The sequence below is a fragment of the Brassica oleracea genome, chromosome C1 (genome assembly GCF_000695525.1).
Source record: "Brassica oleracea var. oleracea cultivar TO1000 chromosome C1, BOL, whole genome shotgun sequence".
Classification (NCBI taxonomy): Eukaryota; Viridiplantae; Streptophyta; class Magnoliopsida; order Brassicales; family Brassicaceae; genus Brassica; species Brassica oleracea.
In genome coordinates, this window is record NC_027748.1 from 35,864,912 (window position 1) to 35,876,132 (window position 11,221).

The 11,221-nt window shown below is 36.9% G+C and overlaps 1 protein-coding gene across 1 annotated transcript; it reads left to right on the plus strand.

The window, feature by feature from the left end:
• Positions 1-438: 438 nt before the first annotated feature.
• Positions 439-1,422, plus strand: LOC106338575 (S-adenosylmethionine decarboxylase proenzyme 1-like). The gene has a single exon (XM_013777522.1). It carries the CDS (start codon positions 439-441, stop codon positions 1,420-1,422), a length of 984 nt encoding a protein of 327 aa, XP_013632976.1.
• The last annotated feature ends 9,799 nt before the right edge of the window (positions 1,423-11,221 follow it).

Genomic DNA, 11,221 nt, shown 5'->3' on the forward strand with positions numbered 1-11,221 from the left:
TTAAAGCTCTGTGTAAGAGTGATTTCAGTGTAGTTTTGTTTCAAATAAGTATATGATGTATTTATGAAAAGAAAACCAATATATACAGCAAATTAGGAAAAAGTGAAAATAAGAAGAAGTTTAAAATTGAGCGCATGGGTTGGATTACACGTCTAGCATTTAATATAATTACTAACTAACCAGATCATATCACCTACCAATACAATAAGTAGCAAAAAAACCTTGTAAACCATTTGCCTCTATTCATTTCCACGTGTCAGAAAACGTGTAAAAGATCTGAACAAATAACAACAATGCTGAAAAGGTAATTAATTAAGGAGGAAGGAAGAAAGAAAAAGTAATGCTCTATATATCATGAGTGAGTAGTTTCGATTAGAAGTCATTCAGTACTCTCAACTCTCTCTCAAAGAAATATCTAGTATCTCTCACTTCCAAACAATGACGACTGATGAACGCTTCGAAGGTGTTGAGAAAAGACTCGAAATTGTCTTCTCACCTACCGCCGGTAAGCTCCGGGAGAAGCTAACGGAGAAGCTGCTAGAGCAGATCCTAAAGGACGTGAAGTGCCACATTGTGTCACGTAAGTTGGAAGAGAAGGTTGACGCTTACCTGTTGTCCACGTCAAGCTGTTTCGTCTACGACGACAGGGTGATAGTGAAGACTTGCGGAGAAACGGAGATATTTAAGTGCATCGAGAGTCTCATGGGCATAACTGATCACCAAAACGTGGTTTCTGTGGTCTACACACGAGGAGGCTTCTTCTGGCCGGAGAGACAGCCATTTCCTCACAACGACGACATCGAGGAGAACAAGGAGTTCCTGAAGCTCTTGGAGAAGTTGACGAAGCTCAAACCGATGAAGGCCTTGTGCATGGGAACAGGGAACAAAAAGTGGCACGTACTCGGTGGGTTCTCCGGCGACTCCTTAACAAGCCAAGGAGACTTTGTGACTGTCGAGGTGTCCATGAGAGGACTCGACAGAGAGAAGGCCAAAGTTTTTTACGAGAAGGAGAACGTTACCAAGACGACGATGACGGAAGAATCTGGCATTTGTTACATATTTCCGAATGCCATAATCGATGCTCACGCGTTTGACAAATGCGGTTATTCCATGAACGGGATAGAGGGAAAAGGAATATCAACCATCCATGTCTCGCCGGAAGATGAAGGAAGCTTCGCAAGCTTCGAATCTTTCGGCTACGACTTCAAGAATGAGAAGAAATTCGAACATGTGATCCCGACCGTCTTGAAATGCTTCAGTCCGAAGCAGTTCACAATGACTGTGTACTCGACCGTTCCGCTCGAGGGCAACGAGCTGGAGCTCAAGGTCGACCTCAAGGGCTACAAGTGCTTGGAGGAGAAGATCCACAAGTTGGACAATGGCGGTTCCGTTGTTTACCAGTCCTTCGAGTTCGAGGCTTAATTAATGTTACGTATCACTCATATTTACTGCGTATTTGGTTATCTTTTACTGCATGAGATGAAAATGAACTTCTTAATGATTAAATAAAGTTTGTTACATGGTTTAATATATATACTTCGGTTAGCTAAAAAGGAAACAACACCAATCAATTACTATTGAATCTTGACCATAATTTACCAATGAAGGCGCAACCTAGTGTTTCATGATAATATGGTATGTGTAAAGCATTTGACATTGTGGATTAACTCAAGTTTACCGTGTGTCATCAGAATTGGATGTTTTATCCTGGCATATATATATATATATATAAACAAATCATCATGAGGTTATCCAATAATGTGTTAAGACCGTATAGTTTTACCATGGGCGGTTTTCAAAAAATCTAAAAACCCACACCGGAAATATATTTACCTTACCGCCTAGTTAGATGCAAACAAAGGAAACTTGTATGAGATTTATAATACATGTTATGGTTGGGCAAACTCAGCTGGCCAACCCAAGCCGGGCCTTCATGAAATGCATGAAAATGTACTACTAGCAAAGGGATACAGATTAATGCAAATATAAAAATTACATGCTTGCGTGGTCTGTGGTCAGATCACGTGCTGAATAAGGTGGTTTTGGTTCAAGTTTTATGTACTCGATTAAGAGGCGCTGGTATGAAGAAGAATTAACTGGTTCAATGTTGATCTGTGATAACCGGATAAGAAGCAAGAATGAAGAGTATTATTGGAGACACTCTAGCCGCGATAGAGTCTCTGACTGAATGTTGTAACAGATTAGAAAGACTTTAGCCTGAGAATTTTATTGTCATTTAGCTCTGGTTCTCTAAATGAAACTTGTCCTGTATCAACGCAGAAAAAAAATGCAAAAATGATTTGTAACATGCAGTAAACAATAACATTCAATCTTGAGTTGTTCTGAAACGTCACCAGAGAATCTTGTTGATAAGCTTCTCTGTTCCTATTCCTATACGCATCTTCTTGGGCACTCTGTTTTGTTTGAAATTACAAAATAGATCAAACTCAAACTAGGAGTAACTTTATACTTTAATTTGTTAGATAAGCTTGGATAAAGCTTGTGATATAAGTTTCCTTTTCTCTTTATGAAGTTGTGTTTATCTTAATAGGATTAGGAAACTTAATAATGATTGGATTAGGATTTGTTAGAGTCCTATATATATGGATGCATATTGATATGCGAATGTGTGTGATTTGAGACTTTTGATTTTGAGCTTTTGATTAAGTGAATAAGAGAAGGACTTCTTATTGATCTTGTTGTTCTAGATTTGGTATCAGAGCAATCCAAGATTCCTTGAAGGGATTACAAACAAATATGGCAGATGTTAAAGATGGAATCGTATCACCCAAGGAAGCCGAACCAACAACCATCAAATACCCAATGTTAACTTCCACAAACTATACTGTCTGGACTATGCGGATGAAGATTGCACTCAAGGTTAGCGAAGTTTGGGAAGCAATAGACCCTGGAAACAAAGACGAGAAGAAGAACAATATGGCAACTGTACTTTTGTTTCAATCGATACCCGAGGGTTTGATCATGCAAGTCGGAGACCTAGACACAGCGAAGGCAATATGGGATGCTATAAAGGCTAGACTTGTAGGAGCTGAGCGGGTAAAAGAAGCTAGGCTTCAAACCCTAATGACAGAATTCGATAGACTCAAGACGAAAGATGAAGATACAATCGATGTCTTTGCCGGAAAGCTATCCGAAATCTCCTCCAAATCTGCCTCTTTAGGAGAGACGATAGAAGAACTAAAGCTGGTTAAAAAATTCTTAAAGTGTTTGCCAAGAAAGAAATACATTCATATGGTGGCTTCTCTTGAGCAGATGCTTGATCTTAATACCACACCCTTTGAAGATATTGTCGGGAGATTAAAGGCGTTTGAAGAAGGAGTTGCTGATGAGGAAGAAGAAACACATGAGGATACCGGAAAGCTGATGTATACCAATACAGATACGACCTCTGAAGGCTATGGTTATAACTCTAGAGGTCGAGGTCGCAGTGGTCGATCTAATTGGCGTGGAAGAGGTCGTTGCCGCGGGACGTTTCAACAACAGAGGGAAGCATATAGACAAGGACGTGGTGGAGACGCCTCGCATATCACATGTTTCAAGTGCGATAAGCAAGGGCATTACGCCACGGACTGTCCCGACAAACACCTAAAGCTACAAGAGACCGTTGAGAAGAAGGATGATGATACCGAAGAAGCTGATACTCTCATGATGCACGAAGTAGTCTATTTGAATGAGAAAAGGGTCAATCCAGCAACCTTTGAGACGGAATCAGATACAATGGAGGTATGGTATCTCGACAACGGCGCTAGTAACCATATGAGTGGCAATCGTATGTTTTTCTGTGAGCTTGATGAAACTATCACCGGGAACGTTCGTTTTGGAGATGACTCAAGAATTGACATCAAGGGTAAAGGATCAATTCGATTCATTATCAAGAATGGCGAGAAGAAGATACTGAAGAACGTCTATTACATACCATCACTATGCAGTAACATTGTCAGCTTGGGACAAGCAACTGAAGCAGGATGTGAGGTATGTATGAAGAACGACACACTAACTCTCTATGATCGGGAAGGACAAAGGATGGTCAAAACAACACGAACAAAGAACCGCTTATACAAAGTGATTCTACAAGTTGATCTTATCCAGTGTCTGCAAATAAAGAGTGGTGGAGAAGGAGAGATATGGCATGCCCGCTTAGGCCATATCAATCGAGAGAAGATGAGAATGATGGCCAACAAGAAGCTCGTTACGGGTCTACCCTCCATCAGTCAACACACAGACTTGTGTATCGTGTCTTCGTGGAAAGCAAAGCAGAAAACCATTCCCACAAGCAACCCACTTCCGAGCAACAAAACTTCTTGAAATAGTGCATGCTGATCTTTGTGGACCTATCTCGCCTTCGACACCATCACATAACCAGTATGTTTTTGTTCTTATTGATGATCACTCACGCTACATGTGGACGGTTCTGATAAAGGAAAAGAGCGAAGCCTTAAAGAAATTTAAAACATTCAAAAGACTTGTCGAACAAGAAACGTGAAGAGCTAAGGAATTTCCGAACTGATCGAGGTGGTGAGTTTACTTCTAATGAGTTTCGATCCTATTGTGAGAAGCATGGCGTGAATAGACACCTAACGGCCCCATACTCACCTCAGCAAAACGGGGTGGTGGAGCGACGAAACCGAACCCTCTTAGAGATGACTAGGAGCATCTTAAAGCATAAGAATATGCCAAATCATCTCTGGGGTGAAGCCGTTAGACATGCGACCTACCTAATCAACAGAATGGCAACGAGATCACTAGAAGGAAGAACATCTTATGAGGCTTTAAAGGGTCGAAAACCAAACCTGTCCCATCTAAAGGTGTTCGGTTGTGTGTGCTATGCAAGAACAAAAACACCCAGAAGAAAGAAACTCGATGATAGGTCTAGGGTTCTGGTTCATCTTGGAACCGAACCAGGATCAAAAGCCTACCGACTATTTGACCCCCCTGAACAAAAGGATTGTGGTGAGTCGCGATGTCATATTTGAAGAAAATAAAGAATGGAAGTGGAACGACAACAAAGGTTTCGATGGGTTCATTGATGAAGAATTTGAGATCAACTTGAGACGTCTTAGTAATGGTGAACACGAAGCTGAAGGTCTTGATGATGATGATGATGACGATGATAATGGAGATAATAATGTGACAAATCACGATGGTGATTATGAAGGTGTTGACGAAGGTGAAGGAGAAGAAGACCATCAGCCACAACCAAGACGATCAACGAGAACCAGTAACAAACCCTCTTACCTTGATGACTACATTCTGATTGCAGAAGTAGAAAGTGAGAAGCTCTTGATGATTATTAATGATGAACCATGGAGTTTCGTTGAAGCAAAGGAGATGAAAGTATGGATCGATGCGTGCAAGGATGAGATTCATTCTATAGAAAGGAATAACACTTGGGATCTTGTTGAGTTGCCTGCAGGAGTTAAACCCATAGAACTTAAGTGGGTGTTCAAAATCAAACGCAACGCAGATGGAACTATCAGTAAATACAAAGATCGGTTGGTGGCCAAAGGATATGTTCAACGACACACGTAGATTATGAAGAAGTTTTCGCTCTTGTGGCCCGTATTGAAACGATCAGACTGATCATCGCGCTGGCAGCATCACACGGATGGGAGATGCACCATCTCGACGTCAAGACTGCGTTCTTGAACGGAGAACTGAAGGAGGAAGTTTATGTTAATCAACCAGAGGGTTTCGTTGTTGCAGGTGAAGAGCGAAAGGTCTATAAGCTTAAGAAAGCTTTGTATGGATTGCGACAAGCGCCAAGAGCATGGAACATAAAGCTCAACAAGATCTTACGCGAGCTATGCTTTCACCGTCGCTCTAAGGAGCCGTCTCTATATCAAAAGGAAGAAAACAAGAGGGTGCTAGTCGTGGTTGTTTACGTAGATGATTGCTGGTCACGGGCTCCTCTCACAAAGATATCGTTGAGTTCAAGCAGGAGATGGCATCTAAATTCAAGATGAGCGACCTTGGCAAGTTAACGTATGACTTAGGCATAGAAGTAGTTCAATACGAAGGAGGGATCATACTCAAACAGGATCAATACGCTCGCAAGATACTCGAAGAGACGGGAATGAGCCTGTGCAACCTGATTCAAGTACCATTGGAACTAAATGCAACATTCTCAAAGTCGATTACGGAGGAGAAGGTTGATGAAAAGGAATATCGATGGACCATTGGATGTTTACGATATCTATTGCATACAAGTCCGGACCTATCATTCAGTGTTGGTGTGCTCTCTCGATACATGCAGGACCCTAGAGCATCTCATGGCGCGGCTCTTAAACAGATTCTCAGATACCTACGAGGTACTTGCTCCCTCGGTCTCCATTATTTACGTGGAAGAGACGTGAAATTGATGGGTTACAGCGATAGTTCCCACAACGTTGACATTGATGATGGTAAAAGTACTATTGGTCACATATTCTATTATGGAGAGAGTCCTATTACCTGGAGTTCTACAAAACAAGAGATAGTAGCTCTCTCATCATGTGAAGCTGAGTTCATGGCCGAAACGGAGGCAGCAAAACAAGCTATTTGGTTGCAGGAACTTCTAAGTGAAACTGTTGGAGAAGAAAGCAAACGTGTAGTTATCAAGGTTGACAACAGGTCCGCGATTGCTCTTACGAAAAATCCGGTGTTTCATGGGCGAAGTAAGCATATTCACTGAAGGTTTCACTTTATTCGAGAATGTGTCGAGAACGAGCAAGTTGAAGTTGAACATGTCCCGGGAAGTGAACAGAAAGCAGACATTCTAACTAAATTTCTTGGAAGAACAAAGTTCAAGGAAATGAGAGATCTTATTGGGATCAAAGATGTGTGCAATGATGAGCTCAAGCTTAAGGGGGAGAATGTTGGATAAGCTTGGATAAAACTTGTGATATAAGTGTCCTTTTCTTTTTATGAAGTTGTGTTTATCTTAATAGGATTAGGAAACTTAATAATGATTGGATTAGGATTTGTTAGAGTCCTATATATATGGATGCATATTGATATGCGAATGTGTGTGATTTGAGACTTTTGATTTTGAGCTTTTGATTAAGTGAATAAGAGAAGGACTTCTTATTGATCTTGTTGTTCTAGATAATTAACTATAAGAAAAAAGAAGAAGAAAAAACTATAAGAAAAGAGTATTTATTTTCATAAGAACCCTTTACGTGATAACTCTATAGCCAACTTTCCTCAAAAATGGTTTTGGCAGTGGCCGCTACTAGGGATGTCAAATGAGTGGATTGTATATGGACGGCCCGTGTCCAAATTATTATGGTTTAATATGGACACATCCATATTAGACCAAATTTAATTGGGTTTAAATGGACGAGCTCAATTAGACTCATGGGTAAAACCAGGCTACGACGATCTGGACATTAGACAGCTCAATTGCCCAAATAGCTAAAATATCTAGATTTAGGAAATTAGGAAAAAAATAACAATTTTATTTTATGTTACCAAAATCATAAAATTGAGTTTTCGCCAAAACAAAAAAAAATTGTATTTTCCCGTAAAGATTGTATTTTCTCCATCAAAACCACAAAATCGTGTTTTCTTGCAAAAACCGTAAAGTTGCAATTTCCCGTTAAAATTACATTTTCTCGGTCAAACCGCAAAATCACGTTTTCCTGAAATCGAAAGTCATATTTTTCATCAAAATCACAAAAATCTCAAAATCAAATATTCTCTTCAAAAATTCAAATTGCAAAATAATAAAGTTTAAGTCTATAATATCTACGAAATTTAGTATATTTCCATCTTTTACAATAAACATTAGATTATTTATTTTAAATGGGCGTCTGGACCCCATGAGCAGTCCAACTAGTCATGGTCTTTTTTGGGTATGGTCATATTTGGACATGGTCCTATTTGAGCGTCGATTAAAACTGTCTAGCAAAAAGACACGGCCATACGGACACACCTAAATGGACCCAACCCGCCCATTTGACATCCCTAGCCGCTACTGTAGCTACATAATCCGTGTTACTGATCGGGTAACTTTGGTTACTCGTTTGCCCCGAGACAGAATAGTTAATATTAATCAAGGATCCAATATTGAATCAAAAACAATAGAGCAGAAGATTTCGGTACCTTCTTTGAATGAAACAGACTTTCTTGCTGGTATTTTCTTCTTTCTAGTGCAGCTACCAAGCTCACCAGTTCTTCCCTGTGCAGCTGGTTGCGTCTTCCTGAGACAAGAGATATCAAACTTGTACATTATTATCTTGTTTTTTTTAATTGAATGTTAAATTAATTAAAAAAAAAAAACGTTTTGTACAAGATTTCATGGTTCGGATTTTCTAACAGAAAGACAGGTCTCCATGATCGTAAGGTAAGGGATCTTTCTTTTCCGAAGAGAGTGAGATCAGATTTACATTAATATTTTTATTCATGATTACTTTTTATACTTACTGACGAATATGATAATATTTTTATTTTTATTTTTATTTTTCTAGTAAATATATAGTCAGAAACTTTGGATGTCTGTTGAAGATCTCTGCTTGTTATGTAATCATGTAAATCTTGGTTTCACGGCCATGCAATAATTCTACAATAAATATATGACCTAGAAAATTGTAGGTAACTTTGTGCTCACGCTGGAAAATATTCATTTCATATTCAACATATCAAAATATGTTCAATTCATATTCGACTTATATATATATCACTGTGCAAAAACGTACTTGAACTTTCGAAAATTTCAAATAACATACATTTGTGTATATTTTTAGCAAAATCATACACCAGTCGGCACATCAGCTCTCAAGTCGTCTAATTTTGCTTATGTGGATGCTACGTCAGTTAATTTTGCTGACGTCATGCTACGTCAACTAATTTTGTTGACGATGATGCCACATGTAGAATTTTTTTTCTAAGAAAAATTTAAAAGTCGTTTTATAAAAAAAATATTTTTTAAAATGTATTTTATAAATTTATATTATTTAGTAAATTTAACAAAAAATAATTAAATAATAAAATTTCAATCCTATATAAGAGATATATTCATATATTTTTTATGATATCACAATATCGTCTTTATAAGAATTATATATGTTGGATAATGATTCAAATTCAATGCTATTATTGCTTCACAAGTATATATTTCTTATGATTTTGTTTTAGATTCCGAAGCGATATAGTTCGAACGATATATATGGTTACTTTTAGGATGTAATACAAAACCGACCTGAACCATATGTGTTATATCCGATCCCGATCCATACTTACAAAAATACCAGTATGGGTCATAAGCATGTTACAAGATAAATTTTTTTTTTGAAAAAAACTGACCTGAACCTAATGGGTACCCAAATGCTGCATTTAAAGAATTTATTATGTAAAATGTTTTATATAAGTTTACGAATATATCTTTCACATAAGATTAAAAATTTATTTAATTAATTTTTTGTTAATTTTACTAAATATAAATATCTAAATTCTACATTTTCTTAAAAAATTATTGTTATAAAACGACTATTTTGCTTTATTTTTACATTTTAAAAATTGTATACGTGATATCCTTGTCAGTAAAATTAGGTGACGTAGCATCCTGTCAGAAAATTACAGGATGTGGCAGTTGATGTGGCGAATAAACAACAACTAAGTTCTTTGAAAATTTCTAAATTCAATTATGTTTTTACACGGTGATATAAGTCAGATATGAATTGAACATATCGAAATATGTTAAGTATGAAATGACTGTTTCCCGTGCTCACGCTGTTGTATAGACTAAACATTTCCTCATCCATTAACTTCATCTGGTTACACCCAAATGTGAGGAAAACATATTAGGTACCAGTGAACCATAGAGCCGTTAAGTCAATCAAGACCGGCTCAAGTACAAGTCTGCTGGGTGAGTACCCCATGGCCCACTAAACAAAAGAGTCCACAAAGAAAAAACTATTTGAATTACAATCCATGCTAATAAAAAATCAGGTGACTGGCCTACACCCTCAGCATACATAAAATATCTAAAATATAGAAAAATAGTGTTTAGTTTTAGAAACTGCAGATTTTATATTATCACTAAATGAAATGTGTTGTATATATGTTGTAACTGTATATTTTGGATGAAATATTATATTTATGTTTTTATAGTTTTGTTAAAAACAGTGACATATTTACAGAAAATATGATAAAAGGTTGAAATATAATCTATAAGTAATATAAATTAAGAAGTACTTTTTAACACCAAATTAAGAAGTATAATTCTTGATACAAAATTAATAAAAGGGAACCTGATAAGACAAATTATCATTGTGGACATGTTATGCTGCTCGAACTACAATCGTTTACTTGTTTAGCATAACGATCCCACATAGTACAACATCATCTTGACATTACCATATACATCTTTAGCTAGAAAATAAGAAAATATAAAGTGCATAAGTTTACTTCCTTTTATCATTTTCTTTTCAAGATACCGAAAGTTAACTATTTAGCCAATAACATCTACATAACCAAAAAAAAATCAAACACAAGTATAACAAAACCAAAAGATTATTTAAACATTACAAATACAATTAAGTAGCTATGATATCTAAGTTATGTAATAAAGAGATTAGTAGTTTTTAAATCGTGTATAAATTATTAGTGCATGATAAATGGCATAGAAATTGACTCACCAACCAAATAGGTCTTATCAAGCTTTCCACCAAGAATATCATTGTAATCCACAAAAGACTTTTCAGGAACTTCACTTGGAAAATCATCAGCTTTTGCAAGAAAAGTTGTTTGATAGAAACCAATTTTGAAACAATGTCTTGTCCGATAATCACCAACAACAGGGTACACTTTGAATAACTGTTCAACCATAACATCACCCTCAGTTAGATCGTCTTCAAATTTTCTGATGAGTTGTTCACCGACTGAAGCATGAATCCTTGTCTCCTGATTGAACATTTAAAAGTTATATGAGTTAGATAAATAAATGATAAGAGTAGCGTGAAAGAAGAACAAGTAGGTATGAAACACTAATACAATTGTAAATATTAGTTCATTGTAAAGTAAAAAAAAATATAAAAAACGATTATGAGTTAATTTTCTTTAGTAATATCATTACCTACTTCTTTATCAATGAAAACCATTTCGGTGGTGTTTCCGGATTCTTTGTTATATTTTCTCCACTAGCGAGTAATCCTAACTTCAATATGCTATGTATCTTTACAACGGTTTTAAGTCTTTGACATAAGAAACTCAATTTTTCTAA